Source organism: Hyperoodon ampullatus (assembly GCF_949752795.1).
Source record: "Hyperoodon ampullatus genome assembly, chromosome: 12".
In the NCBI taxonomy this organism is placed as follows: Eukaryota; Metazoa; Chordata; class Mammalia; order Artiodactyla; family Ziphiidae; genus Hyperoodon; species Hyperoodon ampullatus.
In genome coordinates this window covers 87,179,072-87,194,513 of record NC_136925.1, presented here as the reverse complement: position 1 = coordinate 87,194,513, position 15,442 = coordinate 87,179,072, and the positions used below count along the sequence as shown (strand labels likewise).

Genomic DNA, 15,442 nt, shown 5'->3' with positions numbered 1-15,442 from the left:
AGAACCTGCCGCAGGCCCCCTCCTCTCCTCCCCTCTTCCCCAGCCCTCGGTTGCTATGAGGTTTCTATGGCAGCGGCATCCTCAGACCCAACTTTCACCCATCATTTAGAGCCAATTAAGGTAAAATAGTGGGGGGAGGGGGAGGGAGGGGCAGTGCAAGGGGGAGGGGGCGAAGCAGGGAATCCAATCCGAGGCTGCGAGGGGAGCGCTCACTCCGCCAGAGTCGCAGCACAGAGTCTGAAGCTGCAGCTCTGTCTCCTGCTTCCCCCGCCCAGCCCGAGCGAGCGGGACGCAGCCGCAGCCCCTGGCGCAGCCCCAGGGGCGGCGTGGGGCGGGGAGGACGCGCCAGCCGAGCAGCCGTGTTGAAGCCCCGCGGCCCCCGTCGCACACCCAGGACCCCAGGGCCCCGCCGGCGCCCGCGGTCGTCCCGGCCTGACTTCACCCTCAGCAGCCCGCTTCCTGCCAGCAGCGCCGGCCTCTGCCGCGGGCTCGGACGCCCTGTCTGGCCATCTCTGTGCTGTTTGGGGCCTCTGGTTATCTTCTTCCTCACTCTCAATACTTGATCAGAGGGAAAGTTTTCAAAGATGCCGATTGCACAGTTGCTGGAGCTATGGAAAAAGATAGAGGTGGAACCCATGGAAATAGAGGTGAGTAAGGGCGAGAAAAGAGTGTCCTTTTCCACAGTATCCTGAAAAACCCTGACTCTGCGGCCGGCGGACGGTCTGTTTACCGTAATGAATTCATGTTTATTGAGTGGCTATTACGTGACCGAGTCTGGGATTTTTAACGAGCATAGATGTGTATGTGTGTACACACATATGAACAGTACATATCTGTGTGTACACGTACCCACGCGAGGCGTCGTGTGTGGTGTAACAATATGAATGAAAATGAGTGAATTGAAGAAAAAAAAATGGTTGCTCTTAAGCCAAACTTCAGGGTGCTTCTTAGAGTCTGTGTTTGCCTTAAAGGAGGCACATGCTTCCAAACTAATCTGCATCAGTGTGATTTCCTTCAACAAGTGGCTTTAAATGAAGACCTCCCCAATTGCTGCAGTGCAGGATAAAACCAAAAGGGAAAACCAATGATGAATTCTTGTTTAAGAAACCAGGCGTACAGATTATGCAGCCTTAATAGGGTGTATGTTTGAATAAAGGGGAGCGATTGAAGATGAAAAGATAATGAAATGGATGTGTCAGGGCTGGCTGGCCTGTGGGGAGCATGTCTGACACCGCTTAACTATACTCTCCCCAGGGACACGGAGCTCTCCTTGCATGGATTTTGATTTGTTTAATTTGAGTCAGAAACAATCAACGTATATTTTTCCTAGAAGAGAAAGTTCCCCGAAGTTATTAAACCTATTAAATTGATATGCCTGTGCTGTGTTTATAGCAACTCAAATCGCATTTATACATGGCAGATTTTAATAACTGACTACCTCTTTGCAAAATCCAGCCTTTAACTTTTGCCTTATCTCCTGTATCCGGCATTATAAGCTCAATCTTACTATTTTAAATGTTACTTATTTTTATATAGACGTACTATATACTGAGACATTGACAGAATTTTAAAGAGGAGGATTCTGTTTTAGAAGAGAAGTTAGTTAATATTTTATATTTAATACTTTGTCGGAAGCCCGACTAACTTATTCATGCTGGGAATGTATACTTTGGTCAAAGGAGATTGTCAGGCATAGCACAGACATTAAGCTTGGTTTTTAGATGGAACAACACAGACGCTTTGCTGCTGAGAAGCACCTAAGTGCAGGGAGATGACAGCACGGCTCTCCAGGGCTATTGATTCCTCTCTGCACACGATGTTATTCCTGGTGGTGACGGCACTGCCTGAGAAAGAGCCTCTCACAAAGGTTGCCAAGTCACGTTTATTTTTTTCTTTGGAGAAAGATTGGGTTTTTAAAGAGTTGAATTAGTAATGGGCCAGAAGTCCCACTCTTATTTTCTGAGGCTTTCCGAACCCCCCTGGTTATCTGAACTTGCTGGTGGTGGTAGAGGCCCAGCTGTCAGCCCCTCAACAGCCAGGCCCCGTGAAGGAAGCCCTTCTGTACGGGGGAGGATTTGGCCCTGGGCTTAGAAAAAAGGACGGGAGCGAGGAATGAAGGAGGCTTGGAGAATGTCTCCTGGCACTCTGGACTCTACGTCTTGGCCGCTCACCCAAGCTCTGAGGAGTAGCGTGCGCTTTAAATACTTCCAAAATGATTGAAAGTGGACCAGCAATAAATATACTCACATCATTAAAAAATGATATCATGATCCTAGAAAGACCTTGCAAATGGGAAGAATCTGAAGCAGAGCTGGCTGAGAGACTGCACTGCCTTGCCACCCCATTGAGAGGGCAGATTTATAAGTTTTTGAGGTTGATGTGTATGCAAAAACAAATAATAAAAATTCCATAAATTAAATGGTCCTGGAGCAAAAGAAATTTTCTTCAGGCTTCCTGGGTAAATGCTTTAGGGTAGTATATCCTATGCAGTGCGTTAAGATAGAGCATTTAATCCCTGTTTATTTGGAACCCAGAAATTAGAGTTCTTTCTACAGAGAGATTAAACCTGAACTATTAACCCTGAGATATTTCAAGTTCTCAGGAAAATATGAAATCTCTCTATTTTGGAGCTCAGAGGCTGATTTTATTTTCCAGTTTTGCCCATGTTTTATGTTGTGTGATGTTAAAGTAGCTCACGTATCAGGAAATTGGGCAAAACTAGATGGAGTACATTTGGCCTCTGAACTCCAAGTTAAATGTCATAAAATCCCGCATAAAAAGCATGCGTGCTTTTTATGAGAAAATCTGCTGCGTGATGTTAGTGCTTACATTATTTGCTTTCACACGCATTTAACATGACCGATTATTGGTTTTCCAGGGGTAGCAATCAACGCTCTTGGATTCTAGGTTTTTCCTGCCTTTATGAGTTGCTTCCCCTCTAATTTCTTTTCTCATCTGCAGTGAGAGGGAACTGAACTAGGTTGGATTTGAGGGTCAGTGGACTGTTTCCTTATAAAAATCATTTCTGCTTCAGCACACAGACCAGGGGAAATTCATTTCATTGTCTAGGAAAAGCATTTATGGTTTATGAATTGTTTTGAGGTATTTTGGAAGGCGTATTTTACCCACGAAGGAGGCATGTTGAGAAGGAAACGTATGCTAATTAAAAACTGGGACCTCCATAAAATCCCGGAAGGAGCTGGCATCAAAAAGAAGCATGCAGTGTTGTGTGAATGGTGTTTCAGCGAGTTAAATGCATGTCTCCAAAGCAGGACTTTTCAGTCACTGCCTTCACTGGGGGCACAGCACCCAGGGCGTGCTCTGGGGAGAGGTGAGGACACCGGAGGTGTCATGAGGAAGGCAGTGCGGGAACCAGCCCACAAGGGTCGGCCGGCCCGTTTTGTTTGTGTTCCTTTCGAGGAGTGAGTGTGATTTCTCCTTCGGGGATGTCATCACGCATTAGAGAAAGGAGAAGCCCCGTTTTTGAACTGTGCAGCTCAAACAGGACTCCCTGAAGTTCACAGTGTAGCTTGTACAGTGACGATTGTCTCACGGCTCCTGGGCTAGAAATGAAACTAGGAGAGGTGATGACAACATCCGACTCTGAGCGTCCACTGCTCGCTCAGCAGAGCCAGTGCTGAGTGCTGTGAGGTCTTATTTCCCTGAATCCTGTCCGTGTCTCTAGGCGGTAGATATTCTTATGGTCCTGATATTATATATGGGGAAAGTGAGGTGTGGGGTAAGCAATATTGCCTAAAGTCATTAAGTGGGAAGCACAGCTCAGACCCAGACCCTCCTGTTCAAGCCTTACCTCGTGCAGAGACACAACGCTTTATGTTTTTATGAGCCGGAGACTTGACTCTCTCTGGTTTAATTCATTCTCTGAGCTTTGGCCTGAGATTTTGAATTTGTTCCACTCAAACAACTCCCCTGTAACCTGTTCCTGTCCTGACAGCTCGAGTCTTTCAGGGTCATGTAAATCTACACCCCGCCGTCACCTTGCTGGTCAGGGCTTTATGTAAACCACCTGCTTCTCCTTGCAATTGTGGTATAAGCCACACACATTTGGCTGATCTAGTAATTTGTAATCATGGATATAAACACTCACTGCCTTATTTGCCTCCTGTTATATAAAGGATCTGTCTCTGGCATGAAGCATCATAGGGTTTCAAATAAATTCTGGTGGAAAGGGACCTTGATGCCATTCCATGTCCTACTATCCTAATACTGAGTACCTGGTTGGTCCTTTGCATTTATTACCTGTGTGATGCTATTTACAAGAATGTAGGCATGCTAACCGCATTTAATGTGTATCTTTTGTTATCAGGCCACCGAGGAGGATCTGAACCTGGACCCAGAGCCCACCGTAGCAGACGCTGTGGAAGAAGTAACTATATATATATTATGATTTGGGGGAGGAAGTGGGGTAGAGGGAGGGAATGGAAGATTGAAATTAATAGCCCCCGAGTGGTTATGTGAGTGCAATATGTGTATATATACATACATACGCACAAACACGCGTGCACACGGATAGGTTGCATGCATGTTATAGTCAACAGTTTCCCTCAAGAGGGATACTTAAAACATAGGAGGAAAAATTACCAAGCAAGGTAAGATTCAGAGTCTTCCGGTGTGAACTTGTCAAAGGGGAAAGGCAGGTCACTGTCAATTAAGCCAAGCATGGAGAGTAGCCAGTCGGGCATAGAGAAGTGATGAGTCGTTTTACCTGCCGGAGGTTAGGTAATGTAGCCTCTTAGAATGTCTGGTGACATAGAGTCGGAGCCCCAGGCGGAGGTGCGCTCCCTTTGCCAGGAAGCAGCCCCTGCAGCGGTGGCAGGAGGAGAGGCGTGCGCCAGCGGAGGGCCGAGCGGGTCTGGAAAAGGAGCGATGGGTGTTGCCGGGAGGGGGGTGTCCTGCGGTGGACGTGGGAGGGAACAAAGCGCTTTGGCATCGCCGACCGCCTGGTCCTCCACTTCCCGCCCTGGCGGCAGGGGCCTGCCGGGCTCTCGCTGAGGGGAAGGTCCAGGCGGCATCGGCGTCGTGGGGGAAACGTGGCCGACAAGCACTCTCAGAGGGCACCTAGGACATCCAAGAGCTACATCCAAAGCAGAGTGACGCTGTAGCAAAGGAACCCTGTTTAAGCAGACGTATTTCTACCCCTCGTAAAGAAGCTCCCTCAGCAGCTGGAGCCGTGGAAAGTCGACAAGGCAATTAAACGGAGGCCTCAGCCACCCAGGCTGCTCAGCCCCGTGCCACTCGGAACCATAACAGTTGTAAAGTTTTGCAACTCTGTGGCCTTTTAAAAATGGCTGGCGAGGGAGGTCTGGTGGGCTGGGAGGGGCAGATCCGTGGACACTGCTGGCTTTGCGAACGGTCTGCTGGGATGCTGAAAAAGCGTGTCACTTCCATCCAGACGCGTCCACACCACGCACGTTTTAAGCCCAGTGCCCCTGGATCTTATGATCACATGACATATTATGTGGGTTAAATAAAGAAGAAATGCAAGAAGCTGCCTCATCCTTAGCTGCCTGCTTTCCTTCTGTGCTTTTGTCACTGATCTGGGAGCGTGGAGCCCAGCTGCGCTCCTGGCTTTGCAGTCATCTTCCTGCGTTCGTGAAGAGAACTTTTGTTTGTTTGTTTGTTTTTTGCGGTACGCGGGCCTCTCACTGCTGCGGCCTCTCCCGTTGTGGAGCACAGGCTCCGGACGCGCAGGCTCAGCGGCCATGGCTCACGGGCCCAGCCGCTCCGCAGCATGTGAGATCTTCCCGGACCGGGGCACGAACCCGTGTCCCCTGCATCGGCAGGCAGACTCTCAACCACTGCGCCACCAGGGAAGCCCCTTGAAGTTATTTTTGGCAACAGAACAGGAGATAGAGGCAGTGATTACAGTTTCCCCATGTCACCTGGTCCGGATGACAGACTATCCGTATGTCTTTGGCTCTTAACGAATGCAGAGTATCTTAGGAGTATTTTACAGGCCACAGCATTGATGTGTAGGTGCATTCGTAGCGTTTGTGGGAAAACTGAAAGGCACGGGGTGTCCAGCTGTTGGCGGCTGCTTCTGACAGATGATGCTGAAAACTCTGCTGCAGGTTTCAGCCCAGCAGCGAGTGAATGTCACCTGGGGGTTCTGAGTGGTTGTCTAATTTTTACTGGGGCCAGATTTCCCCTGTACGTCCCCCTTAGCCTTCAGAGTGGCGCTCTGCAAGGCATCTATAACTGAAGGATTTGTGGCTCAGATCAGTGAAATCAGATGGCAACTGAACTGGGCGTGAAAGGCTTCGCACCTTTTGCCGATCTGAACGTGTACAATGACTAAAAAGTCTTGTTTAAGAAAAAATATCATTCACCTCAGCAACAGTGTGTTCATTTATTCAGTCAATCAGGGATATTTATTGGTAGCCTGTGGGTAAAGCCTCGTGCTCGGTGTGGAAGTATGAACAGATGAGCAGGAGTGACTGTGATGACTCCAGCCTTGTGGCACCTTTACCTGATACGGCTTCTTGCATGTGGCATGTTCTTCAGGGACACGTGTGTGTGTATATTAATACGTATATATATGTAAAGTATAGGACACATTTGGGATAGTTTATGCGTAAGTATCTCCACGTGTGACTCTTGTCCACTTGTATCTCATGCCGCAGCTCGGTCCAACCTCTGAAAAAAGAGCTCTGGTGAAGTTCAAGACTGAAGATTGAAAATAAGACAGGAGTCGGGGTCAGAAGCTGCGTGTTCCCTGCCAGTTACCTTTTCCTCAGCTCTGCGGAGGGAAAGGCGTCCTCTCTCGGAGAGTCCGTGTCGTGTAGGGATTTGTGTTATGAATTCACAGGGGGTGACTCAGCATGATTTCACTTGACCCATCAGAGACCGTCACCCTTCATACTCTGGAAAACAAAACAAAACAAAGAGCCTCAGCAGATCCCATTAGGAAATGTTCCCTCAGCTGCTTGTTTGAGGGGTTCCTGGAAGGGGCCAGGCAGAGGGAACAAGTCTGAGGCACCTGCTCTGTGGGGTTTTGTGGTCCTGTTTCCCGGCTCCTTTTGGCAGGTGGTGCGTAGCAAAGCCAGTGGACATGCTGGGAAATTAGGACACCGAACAGAGTTAAAAGTTTAACGCAGAGGCACATGCCTCGGTGGGCTGGGACACTGCGGTGCAGAGTGGGAGCCTCTGGAAGGTTAGTCCAGGGGTGACCGCAGCCTCCCAACCCTGTGCACAAGAGCCCCATGGTTGATCTTGAAGGTGGGGGAGGGGTGCTGTGTGGAAAGGGGAGGGCAAGTCCAGGCGAGCGGCGGCCCGTGGCTCCGGGCTGTTTCCCCGTTGCAGAGGTGGAGGTGCTGAGCCTTAGTGCCGGTCAGCAACAGCTCCTGCATCCTTGCTCCATCCTTCAGCCTTCCGTCTCCAGGTATTTCAGACACATGGGGGATTTTTAGGCGAGTTTCTAATTTCACAGAACAACCTGTGGAAAACATTAGAACTTGTTGCATGTATTTTCTAAAGTGCTTAGATTTCAGGAGTCTGTTTATTAATAAAGACCATTTTCTTATCTGGTCAACCTTAGAGACCAGGTCCAGAGAAGCTGTTTGCAACATTATCATGGTTTCACCTTATTTCCTTGTGACTCCTGGGGTGTTTCCCTCTCCTCCTAAAATTCTACCCTTGGTTTTCATAGCAGAAATTCTGGCATCTCGGAGGCAGAACAGAGCGGGGGTGGGGTGGCAGTCCTGCTGTCAGCATCGGTTGGCAGGAGAGCGCTGTTGTCACAGAGACCTGCCCCCGAGGGGTGTGGAAGAGGAAGGCAGATGCAGCTCTCGGCCGAGTGAGGATGCTTGAAGATGGAGTGCCAGCTGCCTGGCCCCTACCCTCTTCTCAGGTGTCAGGGGACGAGTGGGCAGTTCCTCGGGCAGGTGTACCATGACTCCCAAGCATCTGTCAGCATGACCTCCTTCAATGGCCAGCCACCTGACTTCGGAGCAGCTGCAGCTTGGACATCCGCAGTTCTCTGCTGGGGAAGAGGGGCGAGGCGCAGGACAGGGACAAGATTTGGGGGAGCCCTTTAAGCTTGACGGAGAGAATAACCCAAGGGTGTCTTCAAAGCCCTTTGGCCTAAGTCATGGTAACAGCAGGTTCTCGCCCAGGTCAGGACTGAGCCGCCTGCACCCAGGTCACCTGCAAATGCCAACAGATTGCCTCTTACCTGTCCTGCCCCAGGAATCTAGACAGTTTCATTGCTCCTTAAAAAAAAGAAAGACGGAAAAAAACAATCCAAACTGGATTGCATAGAAATGAGACAAGAAGAGTAATGAAACCTCAGAACGAATAAAGCAGTTATAAGCAGTGCAATTACAACTTAAGAAGATGGTTGGGAGTTTGAAAAGAGATGGATGGATGATCTTCCCAGCCTGCTTATTACCTGCCGGCAGTCTGCCTTCACAGCATCCACCTGTCTCTGGGGCCTGGAGTCGGCAAAGGCACGTCGACTATGTCACTGTCTACATTTGTGTTCCGTGTTGTTTTCTGCCCAGCAAAAGGCAGGGATCCCCGTAATCCTTACGGAAAGTCTAGAAAAGAGCAATGTCAACACAGTGCATTTTGGAAGAAGGCTAATGTGACTAAGCCACTGGAATTCCCATGGGCGTTTAAATGCCCTGCATGACCGTAACCGTAACATTGGCTTCACCAAACGTTAGCACTTACTGGGGCAGACATGAAGGAAGAGGCACGATTGGGGGCTGAAAATTGGTACAGTGTATTTGATGTGTCAGTGGTTGTTATTTGCAAGAATCAACATGAGCCACGAAGTCTGGCTGTATCATCAGGAGACATCGGTCCTTTCGGTTATCACATCATCTCTTAGGTGTCCGCCGTAACCACTGTTGGAAGCAGGAAGCCGGCTTGCAGCTATTTTCGGTTTCTGCGATCCTTGTCTTTCTGCTTCTGTAGCCAAGTCAGCAGGAGCACGTTTCAGAGTGCTTTCTCTCTGAGAAGAAAAGGACTACTCCATGCTAACAGGAACATTCTCTAGAACCCTGGGCACCTGTGTGGGACGCTGTCTGCTGCCGCCCCATCTTTGGGCGAGCAGAGCGAATTGTTCACATCTTACTGGGTACCAGCTGTCGCCCGTGTGAACAAGCCAGCGGCCTGCGTCTTCCTGACAGCCCTGGGAGGCGGGGCTTTCCCTGCCAGCACAGTGACTTCACGGGTGGTCTCGCTGGGAAAAGGTGCCCACCCTGTCACGGCCAAGAGTAACCTCCTGTGTTGAGATGGTTGCCAAATCATGAAGCAAAACCGCTAGGCAAAGCTGCCCTTTCCCTGCAATCTAATGCATAACAGTGGCTTGGAGGAAGCCCTGGGATCAAGTTTGGGTGTCTTTTAGGGCCTCCTGTGTTTGAACCCCCATAGGAATGACCATGCACCTCTGCCTGCAGAGATGCTTTGTAAGAACCGTGCTTTTAATGTATCTGATTTATATCCTCTTCCATCTTCCCAGACTCGGGGACCTGGAAGGGAGGTCTGTTACTTTCTCTATTTTTCAGGTGGTGAAATTGAGGCATCAAAAATGATGTAATTTGCTAATTATAGCAGAGAACCAACGAAAAGGGGACTTCAAAGCAAAGCTTTTTCTACTGACTTATTTTCTCTTCCTAAAATCACTGATTGCCCCCAAGATACCTGATATTAGGTGGTAGATTGTTGGCTGATGGAATCAGGGCCTGGGGTCAAAGGCTATGCTCTGTCCTCTCCCCTGGGTTTAAAACAACATTACAGATGCCTCAGGGACCCTGCCCCATGTCCCCGGGGGCTCAGAAGCAGCGTTGCTGTAGCGCCATCTGTTTCCAGTGGCCGCGTGGAGCCCACCGACCCTGCAGCGTCACTCTGCTTCTCTCCCCTTTTCTCTTTTCAAAATTCTCTCTCCTTCTTCCTTCAAATTGGGAAAATAGAAAACTTGATCTTTTTTATGTGTATGAAAAACACAGGGGAGCTTGAGCTGGAGGTGCTGTTGAAAGATTACACACCCCACCCCTACTTTTTTGGCCAGTGTCTTTGTCATGGGTGAGATACATTATTGACTTACTAGAATCACGAAAGTTTCTTATACTTTATTAATATCAAATGGATCATTTGAATAATTATGGTAAGAGAGGATATATATATATATATATATATATATATATATATATAGAGAGAGAGAGAGAGAGAGAGAGAGAGAGAGAGAGAGAGAGAGGGAGGGAGGGAGAGGATTTTCCTGCATGATAATGATGTACATGTGTGGGTAAGATTCAAAGTATGAAATAGAAAACTGTGTAGTTTCTTATCCTTCAGATACTTTGAAGTAATAAGAAGTAAAGCAACCCCCCAAAACCCGTGCTCTTGTAACACAGATGCAGCTGGGAGCTGGGTGTGGAGACACGGACTTTGCAATTTATGTGAGTCATAAAAACCTCCAGGGAATCATTCAAACGCTTTTTTCTGAGATGTGGCACCAAAACAGCCCACGGTGCCAGGTGCACATTGAGCGAGTGCCCGACTCACTGCAGCACGCGCCTCCCTGACTGCTCCCTCCTCCGGGCACCTTTGGGGTCACCACCGGGGGTCCCGGCTCCTCCATCCCTAAGTCTACCTTCTGTCTCAGGTAGAATGAACGGAGCAACCGCCTGTAACATATACGGAGAAGACAAAAGAAGGATTCCAAGTCCCGATTTGAGGATTCAGACACATAAGTGCCTGTTTTTAAAATAATAGGAGAAATACAACAAGAGGGTGATTTGTAGCACCCTTCCTTGAACGATGGACGGTCTCAGGTGTATCCCGGTGGGTGTGGCAGGTTGCCTTGGGCGTCACGGCCCACGGCTGTACATCTGGCTCCAGCCAGTTCTCCCTCCCCCGCCCCCGTCCTCCCTGCCTCCCTCTTCTTAATTCTTTCAGCAAATGTCTACTGAGTGATGGTGCCGCGCCTGGCACTGTGCCAGGCTCCTGCGACTCAGTGATTCAGATAAATGAGGCCAGCTAGAGTCTCTGCAGCACGCACCTTACATCTTAGCGTTCTTGCACGTAAACAACTAACGAATAAGATCATTCCGTGTCGCAGTGAGGGCTGTGGAGGGAGAAAGCAGGGAAACCGAGAGGGATTTGGGCTGGGGCCCGTATTAGCAGAGCAGTGGTTAGGGAAGGCCTCACCCAGCAGGTGGAGTTTAGGTTGGGACTTAAACGATGGAAGAGACCAATCCCCCAAACCTGGGGGAAGATGGTTCAAGGCAGACGGAACCGAAGGGCAGCTGGTGGCGGGGTGGGGGGGGGTGGGGGGAGTGGGGATGGAGCAGCCCCTGCCTGCAGCAGGCCCCGGCTGGCAGGAGCTGAGGGAAGAGAGGAAGGCCCTGTGAAGGAAGGGATGCGGAGACCCCGCAGGTCTTCGGATTTTCTTCTGATTTTTCTGGGAAGCCACTGGCGACTCCTGGGCAGGAAAATGGTGTGATCGCGTATATTTTCTTAAAGCACAGTCACTCTGGTTTTTGGGTGAGGAAGCAGGGAGTTCCTGGGGAAACAGTGAAGGCAGGGAGACTGCTTAGGAGGCTGCCGCAGGGTCCCGCGAGGGGCGGTGGCGTTGGGATGCAGGGTCCCGAGGTGTCGCCCTGTTGCTGCTCGGCCTCTTCTGGCTGCGATACTGGATCTTTACCTGGGCTGCAGAAGGAAATTCCATGGACGGGGCGGCTTAGACAACAGCAATCCATTCCCTTGCTGTTCTGGAGGCTGGAGGTCAGATCAAGGTGTCAGCAGGTTGGTTCCTTCTGAGGCTGTGAGGGCGAATTCGCCCCAGGCCTCTGCCCCAGGCCTCTGTGGTTGCCGCGGTCCTTGGGGCTCCTTGACGTGTGGACACATCACGGGTCTCTGCCTCTATCTTCCCGTAGTCTCTCCCTGTGTGGTCTTCACCTGGCCGTCTTCTGATGAGGACACCAGTTGTATCAGAGTGGGGCCCACCCTGGTGACTTTTCTCCTAACTGATTATATCTGCAGAGACCCTGTTTCCAAATGAGGGCACGTTCTGAGGTGCTGGGGCTTAGGGCTTTGACAGATCTTTTGGGGACAGAGTTCAACCCATAACAAATATGACACTTGGGACACTCAGTTTTGTTGGGTCCAGGTCTCAAAAGTCTTGGCCAGAGACCCTGCTTTTCTGGGCGTGAACTAAACCCAAGAATGTCCACGGACTGGATTTCTGTGGCCCTCTCTGACTCTCCCGCCCCCGCCGGGCTGTGTGCCTAGTCCCATCTGCTGCGCTCTGCCTGGCACACGCTTTCATTCAGCAGAGTCTGGGTCACTTCTGAGGCTCGCCCAAGGGCACCAGAGCACAGGCGAGCACCTGAGACTTGGGCCACCCCGAACTCCCAGTGCTGGGGGCGCCCAGTTTGAGACCAGAGAATACTTTGTGGTGGTTTTGCATCAGACCCCTGTCCTCTACCTGCACGACGCTTACCCTGGCCAGTCCTTGTCCCATTTAGAGGGTAGTCGGCTGGTGTCACACTGACACCAGTGAAAGGGAGGAACACGACACAGGTCCTGTCACTGTGCCGTGGACACCCTCTCGCCTTTTCTCAGCGAGGGAGCCCGACAAGCAGGTCCCTTTCTAACCTGGCCACCGTGCATCTCTGGGGGCCCAGATACAGTCCCCGCATTGTCCTCTTACACCGCTGTAAGAGCTGCAGCCTTACACCTTTCCATTTCTGTTTTCTTGCTCTGCAGTTAGGTTCTTGTCCCGTCATCTTTCTTCCTGTAACTTTGAAAGGCTGTTTCTTCTGCAGCTTTCCTGACACCTGACTCGCTCGTCTTCCGCCCTTGGTGGCTGCTAGTCCTGACCTGAGACCCCTGCCTCCCAGTGGCCACTGCAGAAATTAGAACACGTTTGCGGTTCCGTGTCCGGAGCGCTGCCGATGAAACTGATGAGGAGGTGAAGTCCGGTCCCTTTGCGTTACTATTGGCTTTTGGTGGCACTTTGGAAGCGACCCACCACCACCATTTGCCCAGCCCTGGCACAGGCTGTGCCAGGCAAGCTTCCTGTGGTTTTCGGGCCTGGGCTGCCCCACAGAGGGTCAGCTGTGCCCAGGCTGAGAGGCGGGATGAGAGGGAGGAAGCCATCCAGCTCCCCGGAGGTGTGGACCCTCCGCGGGCATCGGGTCCTGTTTGCCGAGCTCGAGAACCCCCTGCAGATGCTGACAAAACTGCACGTCTGCATCAGTGGGCCTCGGTGGGCCTGAGAGTCTGCATTTCTAACTGGCTTCCTTCCCAGGGATGAGGTTCTTCTGGTCCTCGGACCACACTCCGAATTCTAATGGTGACAGACCCTCAGAACAAGGGCACGGTACTCAGAGAAGGCACTTCTAGGGGCAGAGGAGACGCCGGGGTCCGTCTGCGAGAACACTGTCTGTCCTTGGCTTCCAGATCCTTTTTTCTCCAAGCAAGTGGCATTGTGGCATCTACTTTTTTGTTGTTGTTGTTAGTGTCTACTTTTATTGCTATGTCACAAATATTTTGCTAAACATAAGACTAATACTAATTTTATTCGGTAGTTCAGCTGATGATCTCCTGGGGAGGTAGATTTTTGTCTTTTTCTATTTTAATTATTACTAGTTTTAAACAACACAAACTGGGACTTCCCTGGAGGCGCAGTGGTTAAGAATCCACCTGCCAATGCAGGGGACATGGATTCGAGCCCTGGTCTGGGAAGATCCCAGATGCGTGGAGCAACTAAGGCCGTGCGCCACAACTACTGAGCCTGCGCTCTAGAGCCCGTGCTCCGCAACAAGAGAAGCCACCTCTATGAGAAGCCCGTGTACCGCAATGAAGAGTAGCCCCCGCTCACCGCAACTAGAGAAAGCCTGCGTGCAGCAACCAAGACCCAACGCAGCCAAAGATAAATAAGTAAATTTAAAAATTTATTAAAAAAACAACAACGACACAGACTTTTAATCTCACAGTTCTGGAGCGCAGACATCCACCGTCACTTACATGGGGCCATAATCAACATGCTGGCAGACATGTGTTCCTTGTGGGAACTGCGGGGAGAATCCGTTTCCATGTCTCCTCCCACTTCTGAGGCGCCCACACTTCTTGGCTGGTGGCCCTTCCCCTATCTGCAGAGCCAAGAGCCAGGCACCCTCTCTCGTCTCTGACTCCTGCTTCCTCGCTCGGACTGTGACCTTCTGCTTCCCTCTTATAAGGACACTTGTGTTACACTGGGATGGCATTCGTTTTTAAACTGGTAAACTCCAAAGTCTCCATTCTAAGATGAGAAGTAAGACAGTTTAGTTTACATTTAGAAAATAAATGTAAAGTAACTAAACTCTCAGATATGGTGTATTTCCCCATTCCTCCTTACTCCATCTTCTTTTATTTTTCTTAAAAGTTACTCCAGGAATAGTAAACATTTATCCACTTATTTATCTAAGAAATATTTCTTCAGCATCTACCCTGTAAAAGGCAATTTAGAAGACCCGGTGATGAATGACACACGTCCACTGGTTTCAGGGTGTTTGTTGTGTAGGAGCAGTGATAACTGTGGTACAAAGTATACAGTGATAAATGCATAAATGATACAGAAAGGTACTTTATTTTATTTATTTTTTTAACATCTCTATTGGAATATAATTGCTTTACAATGATGTGTTAGTTTCTGCTTTATAACAAAGTGAATCAGTTATACATATACATATATCCCCATATCTCCTCCCTCTTGCATCTCCCTCCCTCCCACCCTCCCTATCCCACCCCTCTAGGTGGTCACAAACCACCGAGCTGATCTCCCTGTGCTATGTGGCTGCTTCCCACTAGCTATGTATTTTATATTTAGTAGCATATATATGTCCATGCCACTCTCTCACTTCGTCACAGCTTACCCTTCCCCCTCCCCATATCCTCAAGTCCATTCTCTATGTCTGCGTCTTTATTCCTGTCCTGCCCCTAGGTTCATCAGAACCAATTTTTTTTTGATTCCATATATATGTGTTAGCATACGGTATTTGTTTTTCTCTTTCTGACTTACTTCACTCTGTATGACAGACTCTAGGTCCATCCACCTGACTACAAATAACTCAATTTCATTTCTTTGTATGGCTGAGTAATATTTCATTGTATATATGTGCCACATCTTCTTTATCCATTCATCTGTCGATGGACACTTAGGTTGCTTCCATGTCCTGGCTATTGTAAATAGAACTGCAATGAACACTTTGGTACATGACTCTTTTTGAATTATGGTTTTCTCAGGGTATATGCCCAGTAGTGGGATTGCTGGGTCGTATGGTAGTTCTATTTTTAGTTTTTTAAGGAACCTCCATACTGTTCTCCATAGTGGCTGTATCAGTGTACATTCCCGCCAACAGTGAAAGAGGGTTCCCTTTTCTCCACATCCTCTCTGGCATTTATTGTTTGTAGATTTTTTTTTTTTGCGGTA

General features: G+C 49.5%; 1 protein-coding gene across 2 annotated transcripts in view; it reads left to right on the top strand.

Moving 5' to 3' along the window:
- Positions 1-584: 584 nt before the first annotated feature.
- The window catches only part of RPS6KA2 (ribosomal protein S6 kinase A2), a gene marked incomplete at both ends in the record, with an annotated part of 338,217 nt that continues 323,359 nt past the window's right edge, over positions 585-15,442 (top strand). For both annotated transcript variants that reach the window (XM_079716506.1, XM_079716505.1), the window contains 2 exons: positions 585-647; positions 4,328-4,387. In XM_079716506.1, the coding sequence (XP_079572632.1) occupies positions 585-647; positions 4,328-4,387 (123 nt within the window). The remainder of the gene's footprint in view (positions 648-4,327; positions 4,388-15,442) is intronic.